This window comes from Podarcis bocagei, assembly GCF_964188305.1.
Source record: "Podarcis bocagei genome assembly, chromosome: 4".
NCBI classification, from domain to species: domain Eukaryota; kingdom Metazoa; phylum Chordata; class Lepidosauria; order Squamata; family Lacertidae; genus Podarcis; species Podarcis bocagei.
Window position 1 is genome coordinate 11,714,057 of NC_138128.1, and position 13,808 is coordinate 11,727,864.

The 13,808-nt window shown below is 51.1% G+C and overlaps 1 protein-coding gene across 7 annotated transcripts in view; it reads left to right on the plus strand.

Moving 5' to 3' along the window:
- PEX5L (peroxisomal biogenesis factor 5 like) overlaps window positions 1–13,808 on the plus strand; it is a 189,304-nt gene that overhangs the window by 135,370 nt on the left and 40,126 nt on the right. For 5 of the 7 annotated variants that reach the window (XM_081190256.1, XM_081190258.1, XM_081190259.1 and 2 more), the window contains 2 exons: window positions 3,846–4,055; window positions 6,851–6,977. In XM_081190256.1, the coding sequence (XP_081046382.1) occupies window positions 3,846–4,055; window positions 6,851–6,977 (337 nt within the window). The remainder of the gene's footprint in view (window positions 1–3,845; window positions 4,056–6,850; window positions 6,978–13,808) is intronic. The other 2 variants (XM_081190260.1, XM_081190262.1) reach the window with 1 other exon arrangement.

Below are 13,808 nucleotides of genomic sequence, written 5' to 3' on the forward strand. Positions count from 1 at the left end.
TTTGATATATAGCCAATACCAAAATGACCACAAAACTCTGGTACACCATACATCCACCCAGCCCAGCATCTATCTATATTTTTGCAAAAAGGAAGGAGATGCCATGAAACATTCAGACGTCTTCCATCCTCTGTCAGTCACTCCCCGTTTTTCTACCAGTCCCAGAGGTTTGGGGACATCCTGTATACGACCTCTATATCCTCTTTTCTGCTTAATAACTGTTGATGCCTTTCATGAGCTTGTCGAAATCCTCTTACGAACCATGTATATGCCAACTTAGCTAAGCCACACTGACACAGATGTTCAAACACGTTAAAGTCGAGCGAGTTGGGAGGGGAGGGAATAAACTCACAGCATCAGCAAAACGGGTAGGGGAAACAGCTTCAGAATGTCACCTAAAAGAATCCCACACAGCTTCATTTTTTCTGAATGACACTGGGGCCAAGCAAATGGGGTTTTGTCCATCAGTAGTATACTCACACACACCCCCAAAGAATCCTAGTTTGTTGAGGGTGCTGGGAATTGTAGGTGTCGGGAGGGTGGCTCTACCTTACTGGACTTGCTCACTTAGTGATGCTTGCTTAGAAACACAGCTGCTTAAAAATAAGTCCCACTGGGGAATGAATACCAGTCGTTTTGTTTAGGATTTCAATGAAGGGCTTCAATTCTACTCTAGTTATTTACAGGCGTGAGGCTGCATATCACCCTCTATGTCACAAGATGCATCCATTCGGTTGCCTGGGACCTAGGGCTCATCTACCTTTCTGTTTGTCCTGTACCTAGGAAGCATGGGTCCGAGTGGTTTCCCACTCATCTCGTGCTTTCTAGGCATGAGTCCCAGCAGAGAGCCAGTGTGGTGTAGTGGTTAAGAGCGGTAGACTCGTAATCTGGGGAACCGGGTTCGCGTCTCCGCTCCTCCACATGAAGGGGGAGGAAGGGAAAGGAGAATGTTAGCCGCTTTGAGACTCCTTTGGGTAGTGATAAAATGGGATATCAAATCCAAACTCTTCTGCTTCAGTTCTCCATTTGCCTTGCCACACCGGAAAACCCACTTTTTAGAGCTAAATCAGAACAAACAGCAATCCATGCAAAACCCAATTAGTGGGGTAGGAGAGCTGGGGGGGGGGAGGGGAATCACATCTGACAATCAATGTACCCCTTAGGTTTTAGATAGTACATGGGTATGAGTCTAAAAAGCCCAGCGCACAATTTTTCATACACTTCCAGAGTTATTAAAAAATTGGCTTTATAGACTCATCTACCCATGTACTATCTGAAACCAAAGGGGCTCATCGGTTGCCAGATGTGAAATATATTGTCTTCCCCCCCCCCTAAGTTCTCCTACCTCACTTAATTGCTGTTTGTTCCAATTTAGCGCTAAAGATCGGGTTTCCCCAGAGGAAGGCAGTGGGGCAAACAGAGGTGATGAGAATGCTCATGAATATCTTCACATGGTTACATGTGGTCAGATCCTCCTTACTGGACCAGGGTACTGGTGTTCACAAAATAGGCATCGCATGAAGCTGTTTGTGAAAGTGCACAATCTGCACAGCAAACAAAACGAAAATACTCTGGTGTTGAGCATGCCTTCGAATGACAAACAGAATTTGGTATCTCCTTAAAACTGAGGCCACAGAGGTTACATAGGAATACAGGAAGCTGCCAGGGTCAGACCTTTGCTTCATCTAGCTCAGTATTGTCTATTAGCAACGCCTCTTCAGATCTCAGGCAGTGCCAGTGGAGTCACTCAACCCTGCCTGAAGATGCCAGGAACTGAACCTCTGCTCTTCTGCATGCAAATCAGATGCTCTACTATTATGGTGCTGTGGTGCAACCCTATGGGAAAGGTCAGCCAAAGTTAAGCCTTCATAGGTCGCACTGATTTGAATAGCAAAGTTAACCACATGCCTTATATCAGGCATGTCCAAAGTCTGTTTCGGAGGCCTATTCCGGCCCACCGGTTGGTTTATTATTATTATTATTAACAATTTCAACATAACAATGTATCAAAACATATCATATACATTATTTTTCTCCTTTTTTCCCATTCCCCATCAACACCCCCCCCCCGAGACTTCCCTCAGCTCCTCTGTCTGATTTCTCAGTACATGTTATTCTCTGCATATTATAAAAATATATCAATCCTTATATTATCTATCTACCATGTTATCAGTCACTAAATTTGTGTATGTTTTCGACAACTTCAGTTGGCCCTTTGGTCTGCCCTCACGGCCCTTCACTTCATCAAATCTGGCCCTCTTGGAAAAAAGTTTGGACAACACTGCCTCATACTCTTCCACTGGAGTTATTGTGTCTTAAGAGTGATTATGCCCAAAGATTTCTGAGTTGTTTTTACATTTTTTTAACCCAAAACCCCCAATGTATAAAAGAAACACAAACAATCCCAATGGAGGAGACAGGGAAATCCAAGGTTAAAACATGCAGCAACTCAAATGGCTAAAAACACCAATTCTGACATTGGGCCGGCTGATTATGTATATCTGCATCCCTAATTAATGCACTCCCCTAAAACAATATGCAAAAAATGCAAGATTTAATTAAACACAATGCTCACAATCATTCCTATTGTCATATGGAATCTAATAACTGTTTCTTAATGAGCCCTTGAGTCTCATTAACAATGTAGTGTTTTTACAATGATATTTTCCAATTCATTTTGAACGCTAAACCACTCCGCTGCTAATCCTTGATATGGAAACACAAACTACCAACTGCAAGGGAAACGGATTGATAATCAAGGCTGATGTCAGTGGTTGGTAACATCAGACACCTGCTAACCCCTCAACAGGGATCTCATTGCTGACCTCCTGGAGTTCCCCGGTCCAGCCCTTCCTCTTCCTTTTTGCCATTGCTTCTTGGCTCCCCTTCTGTCTCCAGGGATTCAGGAAAAGACAGGAGGCAGCAGAAAGGGCAGCAGCCTCCACTTGCCTTGTCCCTTCCTTCTGGCCAGTAGCATGGATTGGGTCCATAGGTAAACAGGTGAACCATGGTGGCAAAGGTGGCAACTTTCAGGGCACACTGGAGGTGTGTTGCCCATGGGTGTACCTCGCCACCCAAATATATAAAATGCTGGAGTTTGGCACGGTTGTTAGTGCAAATGGAAGAATGATTGTGGCTGCAGCTCCACACCTGCACCAAGCTATAATTCCTCTGCCTAATGTCCAGTCTACATGTGCAGAAAAAGCATATGGTTTCACTCTTCCACTTTAGGCAGCAAGAGAGGGATTACATGTTTGAATGTTCCACTTTTTAAGAAACAAATGAAAGTGGAAGTGGGCAGACGCATGGAACCCTGCATCGTGGTGTGTTTATTTTCTCCATGCAGAGAACTTTTCATGCCAGAGAAAAGTAATCCTTCACTGCACCAGTACAGACTCAGGAGAGCTATATGGTATTCCATATGATTTGGCTGATCCCATTGTTTGACATTTTAGTTCTACTTGTGGAAAATTAAATCAGCATTTATTTAAGGTAACAGTAGCCAGAGAAGCAGCTGATTTGAATCAGAATAGGGAGAAGGATTTAGCCCTTAACACACACACAAACCCTGCAAAATTGATTCCCTGGTGTAAATTGTCCCCATGGAGCTGCTATTAGCTGTGAAGTCATATTAGATATGATACATAAGCACACCCTTATTGTCCTTTCAATTTGGACAGGGCAGACCACCCAGTCCAAATACAGGAGATGTGTAATCCCCACTCACCTGTGTGTCACATATAGCTTGACTTGCTCTAAGGTCTGAGAATTTGATTTACCCTTAAATGCGACACCCAATAAAAGCGAGTGCTTAAAACAGTTTCATTATGTTGGGCCTGCGACAGTTTTGTCTACAGGGCTGGATCTCTTGGACCTGAGCGAACCAGTCTTCCAAACCCAAAACAAAGTGAAAAAGCTGGAGAATTCCTCAAGAGGGGAAGGCTTGAAGGCTTCAACTCACAGGAAAAAGGCAGACAATCCAGACCTTATCAGTGTGGATGCTGAGCAGAAAATCCAGCCTGCCAGAGCTCCCGAGAAGTCGTCATTGGATTTAGGTACTTAGCATCTTCGATCACCAGCTACAATGTCCCCATTTTTCACATGCTTTGCTTTCCCCTCACTCTTTGAGGCCTTGCTTGACTGCAGGGCTTGGGCTTCAGGAAGCCAGGCTGGAACACAGCCTGGCGAGCTACCCATTGCATGCAGATGTGGGGTGCCTTTGGCCATCCAGATGTTGCTGAACCACAACTGAGTAGCTGGAGGGCATGGAGTAGTGGTACGTGATGTTGAGCCCTCTGGTTAGTGAGTGGTAGGAAGCCTCTGCAATTGCTAAGCCTGATACAAGAAATCAGAGCTAGGGGATGGTAGACTAGAGGTCTTGAAGCAGAGAGTGGATAGCCATCTATTGTTGACATTCATGCTCTGGATTCCCTGCATTGAGCTGGGGACCTTAGACTGTACGGTCTGCAGTGTGCCCTCCTGCTCTATGGCCTAATCCACACTATATATTAAAGCAGTATTGTACCACTTTGATCAAGTATAGCTTTCCCCAAAGAATCATGGGAGCTGAAGTTTGTAGTGCTGAGAGTTGTTACGAGACCCCTATTGCCCTGCTCACAGAGCTACAATTCCATGATGAATCCCTCTTCTCGGAAAACTCTGAGCGTTGATGATGATGATGATGATAATAATAATAATAATAATTTATACCCCACCCTCCCCAGCCAGAGCCGAGCTCAGGGCACCTAACACCAATAAAATTACAATAAAACATAATGAGGGGGGGACCAATTTAAAATACAGGTTAAAATGTAATTTAAAATGCAGCCTCATTTTAAAAGTAGCCCATAGATCAAAACCATTAGGGGAGGGAAACATAAGAGTCAGACTGAGTCCAAACCAAAAGCCAGGTGGAACAGCTCTGTCTTGCAGGCCTGGGGAAAGATGTCAAGTCCCGCAGGGCCCTAGTCTCTTGTGACAGAGTGTTCCACCAAGTCGGGGCCAGTACTGAAAAGGCCCTAGCCCTAGTTGAGACCAATCTAACCACCTTGCGACTTGGGACCTCCAAAGTGTTGTCATTTGTGGACCTTAAGGTCCTCTGCGGAGCATACCAGGAGAGGCGGTCCAGTAGGTACTGTACGTGGGTCCTAGGCCACACTGTACCTTTGTGTGGGGAATACGGGTCTCCTAACAACTCTCAGCACCCTTTACAAACGACACTTTCCAGGAATTGGAGGCTGGGGACCATGATTGTTAAAGTGGTATGATAATTCCTTAAATGGATGGTGCAGGTGTAATGATACAATGATCCCTACTTAGTTGAAAGAGCAGTACTTTCTGCATTGATTCCTGCACTGCAGAGGATTGGGCTAGATAACCCTTGGGATCCCTTCCAACTCTGTGATTCTGCTAGCCTCACAGCAGACATCCAGTTCAATTCCTCCAGGCCTTTATTTGGAAACAGCTGCTCACAGCGCCAGCTTGGCCCTAGAACTCTTTTTCATGTAGTTGCACTTTTTCTTTAGCTTTCCTTTCTGCTCAGAATGCTTTTCTGCTGTGCTTCCCCAGTTCTTTAAAAGCTGAACACCTTGGGAGGTACTTGCCGTCACACCTACCCTCAAGGCAAGGCCCGCAAGCAAACACTCTTGAATTTGGGAGCTAAGCTGGGAAAGGTTGCTAAAAAGTCTCCGATAGGCATTTGAGGGTGTTGGAGCTGGTATCACTTTGGGGTTGCGATTGTATGTCTCTGTCCCAATTTGCTTTGTAATTTCTGGCTTGAAATTGGAGCCATCCTAGGGAGAATTTATAGAACTACCCCCTGCCCTGCCTCACCATTTTCCTTGTCATGCTTCCATGAATCCCAGTTAGCGTTACGAGCTTAAAAATGAGGGCAGGAAGTATCGCCCTCACTCTGAATGGCTTCAGAGCAATACAGTCGTACCTTGGAAGTCAAACAGAATCTGTTCCGGAAGTCCATTTGACTTCCAAAACGTTTGGAAACCAAAGCATGGCTTCTGATTGGCTGAAGGAAGTTCCTGCAGCCAATCGGAAGCCACGGAAGCCCCATCGGATGTTCGGGTTCCAAAGAACATTCGCAAACCAGAACACTCACTTCCGGGTTTGCGGCATTCGGGAGCCAAAACGTCCGAGTACCAAGGCGTTCAGGATGCAAGGTACGACTGTATGAGGTTATCACAAAGCCAGTTAAGAGTGAGAACAAACAAACAAAATTCCCTTCAGTATGCATTCTGCTGGTTAAAAAAATGACAACCACTACAACATTGGTATTCCTGGGAGTGTGGTTGTTGTTGCATATGGTTGCATGTGGTTGTTGTTTGTTCATATTCACATACATCATCATTATCATCATCAAAATGCTCCCCAGCTTCTCAGCATGCAAGAAAGGGCGCTGAAAGTAGGAGAGGCATTTGAGTTAAACCTAATTTTTGTAAAAGAGACAGATGCAACAAAACACACACATGTCTCCAGTCCTCTCTCCTCACAAGGAAACTGTCCCTGTAAATCTTCCCCATCGCTTAGGAAAGTGGCAGGTGCAAAAGCTATTTTGAATGAAATGACCTTTAGCAAAGTCGCAGTGATTTCCCGAAGTGTCATGTCTGTGTGAAATGTGACCATTTGTGCAAATGTATTGTTGGCTCTCAAGCTCGTCTTGTCCTTAGCTGTAACAACACTGATAACAATAAGAGCAGCATATAGCTTGGAGTGGATGAGATTTATTTTTTAGCTCCACAGAGTGACTGTTTCCTCCCTGAACTTGTTTGGCTCTGGAATGAAAGCAATGTATTCCTGAGCCCTTGCGAGAGATCTTGTTTTCTTTTCTCCTTCTCAGTCAATATCCAGGCGCAGCTAGAGAAATGGGATGATGTGAAGTTTCATGGAGACAGAGCCAGCAAAGGCTTCCCAGCACCGGAGAGAAAACCTTCATCTACTAGAGCTCCATCAAAAGAATTTCTATGGTAAAACATACTGTCAGAGCTGCTTGAAGATCCTAGCTCACAGAGGATCACGCTAGCCAGCGATCATTAAGTAAAAGTCTTTATTGAATTACAGTTTCCATTCTCACGCTGCTGCGCGCAAACTCTACGTCTAGTAGCTAGATCGGCGAAGCTCCGTCTGAGTCTCCGCCCCGTGTGCACCAACTTAATATCCTAGCCTTGCTCCACCTTTTCCGCCTGACTGTCCTCCTCTGGGTCCCTCTACCCCCCGGGGCTTCTTCCTTCCGGGATTCTTCTGACGCTGACCCGGACCCTCCTGCCTCCTTGCGCCGGGCTTTAGGACCTGGTTCCCTTTCGGGGCTGCTTACTGCGCCGCCTTCCTCTGCATTTGAACTTGGCGCGCGCGCCCAACCTTCCACTTTCCTCTTAACCGTTTCTTCGCTCCCCGATGGAGGCGTGGCCACTCCTGACTCATACCCTCCCTCCTGTGGTGAGCTGCCAGCGCTTCCCCCCTGGCTCCCTTCCTCTTCCCTGCTTCCTGGCGGTGACGCTGGTCCCGATTTCCAGCTGCTCCCCCCTGAGTCCCCTCTGGCTCTATCTTCCTGGGGTGCCCCCCTAGACTCCCCCCTTGCCCTGGCCACTGGTGCTCCTTTCTGTGAATCCTCTGATTCACTGGAAAGACTGGGAGATCTCGGGTCGTCGTCATCACTCATCTTTTCTTCTGCCTCCTCCCCTTCGCTCTCTGTCTCCTCCCTTGCCCGTGCCTCTGCTCCTAAACCCCTGACATCCATCCCCCCCTCGAAGCCCCCCAGTCCCCCCTCCCCTCCTTCCGGTGCTGGAGCTGGGGGCTGCAGTTGCAAAGGGACGAACGTCGGATATCGGTCGCTTCCCGTGGCGGGCCTCCATCCGAACTCTTCCGGGTCTTCCTCCCTGCTCTCGTCGACGACGGTCACCTCCGCTTCCATCTCTGTGCCGCCGTGCTCGAAACCAGGGTCGTCCCCGAAAATGTCCATGTCCGTCTCTCCCTCACTTCCTCCTGGCGGCGTTGCTCGTCCTGAGCAGTCCAGCCACTTTCTGCGGAACTGCTCCTCTGGCCTATCGTCCCACCAATACGAGGGTTCTGAGACAGATCCCGAGGGTGACCCCTCCGGGGAACGGACTTCTCGTGTTGGTTCCTCGTCCGAGTCGAACCCCCGGAACGTGCTGGCCGAAAGCGTGGGCGTGAAAAGCCAGTCGTCGAAAAAGTCTGCTGGCATAGGTCTATGTGGGAAGAGGGCATGAAACTCGTCTTTGAGCAGAGGTTCGTCTAAGGCGTAGCCCGGCACCCAGCTGTTCGCACTGGCCGGGGTGCCCTCCTTGGCGAGAAAGTATTCTACCCCCTCTTCCCCCCATCTGGAGTCCAAAATCTCCGTGACTTCGTTGATGCGCTCCTCCTGTGCCGCTCCCGCGTGCCCTGTTCTGTCTCTGGCCGGACTCGGCGCCGTTCCGGGTTCCTGGAACCTGTGCGGTGCCTTGTAGGGAGTGAGCACCGATCTGTGGAATACCGGATGCATTCTGGAACCCTCCGGAAGTGCCAGTCTGAAAGCTACCGGGTTGACCTGCTCTTCGACTTGGTAGGGCCCCAGTTGTTTATGCCCTAGTTTCTTCTTGGCCAACGACCTGGCCGGCACTGCGTGGGCCGCTAACCAAACCCAGTCTCCCACGTGGAGCTCTTCTCCAACCCTTCTGTGCTTGTCTGCTTGTACCTTGTATGCGTGCTTGGCCAGCTCCAGGTGGCGCCTCAGCTGATCGTGGACTTCCTGCAGCTCCGACGCGAACGCATCTGCTGTCTGCGGCTCCCCCTCCCCCATTCTTTCCAGTCCCGGGAAGGTTCTGGGGTGCCTCCCGTTGTTGGCGAAGAACGGCGTGACCCCCGTGGATACGTGCTTCGTGTTGTTGTAGGCGAACTCTGCAAGCGGCAGGTAATCCACCCACGTCGCAGGCTGTTGATTTGCATAACATCTCAGGTACTGCTGCATGATGGCATTGACCCGCTCCGCTTGCCCGTTGGTCTGCGGGTGTCTCGCCGACGCCAGGTTGATCTTGACGTTCAGGAAGCCCATCAGCTTCTGCCAGAAGTTCGAGATGAACTGCCGCCCGCGGTCGGACAGAATAGACCGTGGCAGACCGTGAACCTTGAACACGTGGTCTATGAACAGTTTGGCGGTTTGCTCCGCCGTGGCCACCTTAGCACACGGAATGAAATGCGCCATCTTGGAAAACAGGTCCACCACCACCAGCACTGCCGTCTTGCCCCTTGAGCTGGGCAGATCCGTGACAAAGTCCAGGGCCACCCTTTCCCAAGGTTCGACCGGAGTTTGCAGTGGCTCCAACAGTCCGGCCGGCGGTTTGTGCACTGGTTTGGCCCTCTGGCAGGTGTCACACCTCGCCACGTAGTCTGCGACCTCCCCTCTCATTCCAGGCCACCAGAAATCCCTGGCTACTAATTCCACCGTCTTCTCCTTGCCAAAGTGCCCGGCCGTGGGCGCGTCGTGCAGCTGCTGCAGCACCTTGGCTCGAAGTTCGTCTCCCGGCACGTAGATGGCCCCTTTACGGATGAGCAATCCATCTCTTAGCTGGAAACCGTCGGCCGCTGCCTTGCCCCTTTGCACCTCTGCCATCTTCGCTTGTGCGAAGGAGTCCCCCTGCAACGCTCGCCGCACCGCCTCTAGGTCCACGGTCGCCGCGGCGCACGCCCACACTGTCGGTGCGAAGATGTGCATGGCGGCCGCTGGTGTTGCGTCCTCCAGATACTGTGGCTTACGGGAGAGAGCGTCTGCCATGATGTTGGTGTCCCCCGGGACATACTCTATTCGGAAGTCGAAGTTCGCAAAGAACTCAGCCCAACGTATCTGCCTCTGGTTCAGGAACTGTGCCGTGCGCCAGTGCTCAAGATTCTTGTGGTCCGTGCAAACCTGCACCGTGTGCTTGGCGCCAATCAGAAAGTGCCTCCACGCCTTGAACGCTGCATGAATGGCCAGCAACTCCCTGTCCCATATGGTGTAGTTCTGCTCGGACTTGCTGAGCTTCCTGGAGTAAAACGCTCCCGGTCGCCACACCCCCTGCGGGTCTTTCTGCAGCAGGACCGCCCCCACGGCTCTGTCCGAAGCGTCTGTCTCCACCCTCATCGGCTTGCTGGGGTTGACATGAAGCAGCTGCTCTTCCGACGCGAAGAGACGCTTGAGTGCCTGAAAGGACTGCTCCGCCTGCTCTGTCCAAATGAACTTCTTTTTCTTGGAGCTAAGCGTGTCAGTGATGGCCGCCGTCTGCATCGCGAAGCCCTTGATAAACTTGCGATAGAAGTTCGCAAAGCCGACAAACCGTTGGACCTCCTTCCGGTTGCGCGGGCTCTTCCAATCCAACACCGCTCGAACCTTGGCGCTGTCCATGGCGAGCCCCTTGTCAGACAGCTTGTAGCCCAGAAAATCCACCTCCGTCACGTCAAATTGGCACTTCTCCAGCTTGGCGTAGAGCCTATGTTGCTTTAGCCTGCTCAGCACTTCCTTGACGTGCTTGTCATGCTCCTGCTGCGACTCCGAAAAGATCAGGATGTCATCTAAGAAACAGACGCACGTCTTGTAGAGAAGTCCCGCCAACACGTGATGCATAAATGCTTGAAAAACGTGGGAGCCATTTTGCAATCCAAAAGGCATAACTCTATATTCGTAGGTCCCCAGGGGCGTGAACATGGCTGTCTTCCACTCATCACCCTCCCGCATGCGAATGAGGTTGTACGCCCCCCGCAGGTCCAACTTGGTGAACACTCTGCCCTTCCGTACCTTTGCGAGGAGGTCGTCAATTCGGGGCATGGGGAAGTCCGATGGCCTAGTCACACTGTTCAAAATCCTGTAATCCACTACGAGTCTCTTTTGGGGCGTGTCCCGCTTCTTAACAAAGAATACGGGACTGCCCCCCACTGCCTTGGACTCCCGGATGAAGCCGCGCTGCAAATTATGATCAATGAACTCTTTGAGTTCCTGCAGTTCGTCCTCTGACATGGAATACAGTTTCCCTTTAGGCAGCGCCGCCCCCGGCAGCAGGTCAATTTTGCAGTCATATGGTCTGTGAGGGGGTAGCCTGTCTGCCTCCTTCTCGCAGAAAACTTCCAAAAATTCAGCGTACTTGTGGGGAATCGCTTGCAGCGTGCCTAGCAGCAGCTGTGACTCCTCTTCCTCTCCTTCCTGCCTGGGCACGATGCAGTGTTCAGCACAAAAGGAAGAGCCGAAGGTCAGCTGCCTCTGGTACCAAGCCATCGTTGGGCTGTGCTTGTCCAGCCAACTCATGCCCAATACAACGGGCGTGTCAGATAGTTGAGTGACGTTGAAGCTGATGATTTCCCTGTGATTCCCAAGTCGCATCACCATTGGTGGCGTCTGCTTCACCACTTGCCCCCCGAGCAGCTCCCTGCCATCCACCGTGACAACCTGCAGGGGCAGTGTGGCCGGCAGCAACTGCACAGCGTGCCTGTCGACAAAGTCCTGCCCTATAAAGTCCGCATTGCTGCCTGAGTCGATGGTGATTGGCACGTCTATGGTGATTCCATTGGGCAGCTGGAGAGATGCTGTGAGCCTCACTACTGGTTTGGGCGGGAGGGGGTTCACGGGCTGTAAAATCTCTGGGGACTGCGTCACTAACACGTCTGGCTGGGCCCCAGTGCCTCTTCCTCCAGCCAGACTGCGTCGTTTCCCTGCTGTGGTCCTCCTTGCTGCGTTGCTGCAGTCACCATTGCTGAGGCTGCAGTGAGCTTGTGGGGCCTCTGGGGACACTCTTTTGCCATATGCCCTGGTTCCTCACAGACGTAACACTTCCTGTTCCCTCTAGGAGGCTTCGCTTTCACTGCTGCCGGTGCTAGGGCTCTGGTTGCTGACTGAGCCCTTGCACCTCCAACCTCCATAGGTTCGGCTCCTCCTCCTGGCGGAGGTGTGGATTGCGCCCGCGCTGCTTCTCTGGGAAGGAAGGAGGGGCCCCCGGCTGGTTCGCGCCCTCCACGCCCTTCTTCCCTGCTCCACGGACGTCCTTCCAGCCTCACCCCCACTGCCAGTGCCCTCTGAACGACCTCCTGGGTGGTTCGGGGTCTCTCCCCCCTCGCGATCTCATCTTTAATCGAGTTGTGCAGCCCCTCCCAAAAGAGGTCTCTTACAGGAGCCGAATCTCTGTCCCATTCCAGGGCACTGACCAAGGCGAAAAAGCGGGCATGATACTGCCTGACGCTGGCCCTCCCTTGTCTCAGCCCATGCACCTCCTTCCGTGCAAGATCCACGTCAATACTTGATAAAAAGCACCCATCCATCGCTTTAATAAAGGCATCCGCATTCTGGAGCGCCGGATCCTTATCTCTCCATAAATTGCGTAGCCATGCTTTCGCATCCCCATGCAGATGGGACATGATGAACCCCACTCTCTCTTGTTCATCTCTAAAGTCTTTATGCAGCAGTTGCAGTGCGCACAGTACGTCGGCTCTAAAGTTGGGATACTGTTGCAGGTTCCCATCGAAGTGAGAGACTAGCCCGCCTGTCCGTCTCGCCAACCCAATTCCCTCCTGCCGGGGTGCCTGCTTTGTCAGCACGTCTAACCTGACCTGGAGATCCCTGCAGGCGGCAGCTGCCTCCTCCTCTCTCTTCCTGGATGCGAGAACCTCGGCGTTCAGTTGTGCCACTGCTTTTCTGAGGTCCTCTATCTGCTGCTCAGCCGTCATGTCGTCTGCCGTTCGTGAGCTCGCTAGTAGGCACCTGTTTCTCTCCCCTCCTCGAGGCTGTAGATGCCCACAATGGTGGGACGGAGCTTACTGTCAGAGCTGCTTGAAGATCCTAGCTCACAGAGGATCACGCTAGCCAGCGATCATTAAGTAAAAGTCTTTATTGAATTACAGTTTCCATTCTCACGCTGCTGCGCGCAAACTCTACGTCTAGTAGCTAGATCGGCGAAGCTCCGTCTGAGTCTCCGCCCCGTGTGCACCAACTTAATATCCTAGCCTTGCTCCACCTTTTCCGCCTGACTGTCCTCCTCTGGGTCCCTCTACCCCCCGGGGCTTCTTCCTTCCGGGATTCTTCTGACGCTGACCCGGACCCTCCTGCCTCCTTGCGCCGGGCTTTAGGACCTGGTTCCCTTTCGGGGCTGCTTACTGCGCCGCCTTCCTCTGCATTTGAACTTGGCGCGCGCGCCCAACCTTCCACTTTCCTCTTAACCGTTTCTTCGCTCCCCGATGGAGGCGTGGCCACTCCTGACTCATACCCTCCCTCCTGTGGTGAGCTGCCAGCGCTTCCCCCCTGGCTCCCTTCCTCTTCCCTGCTTCCTGGCGGTGACGCTGGTCCCGATTTCCAGCTGCTCCCCCCTGAGTCCCCTCTGGCTCTATCTTCCTGGGGTGCCCCCCTAGACTCCCCCCTTGCCCTGGCCACTGGTGCTCCTTTCTGTGAATCCTCTGATTCACTGGAAAGACTGGGAGATCTCGGGTCGTCGTCATCACTCATCTTTTCTTCTGCCTCCTCCCCTTCGCTCTCTGTCTCCTCCCTTGCCCGTGCCTCTGCTCCTAAACCCCTGACACATACTTACCAGCTTTTGCAACAGGGCTGGCCCTGCTGTTGTGCAGGGTGAAGCATCCTGCCTCGGGCAGCAGGTTCAGAGCTACCATTATTATTTTTTAATTATTTTTATTTTTTATGTTTTATTCAAGTTTAGGATTTTTACATACATTATATTATCTCGTTCCAATTTTAATTTTCCCATACAATTATTTCCTTTCCCTCCCCCCCCCCCCATATCCATTGGAAGGGTTCAAACTATTATTCTCAGCCGTAGGCATAGCGTCTTTAGTTT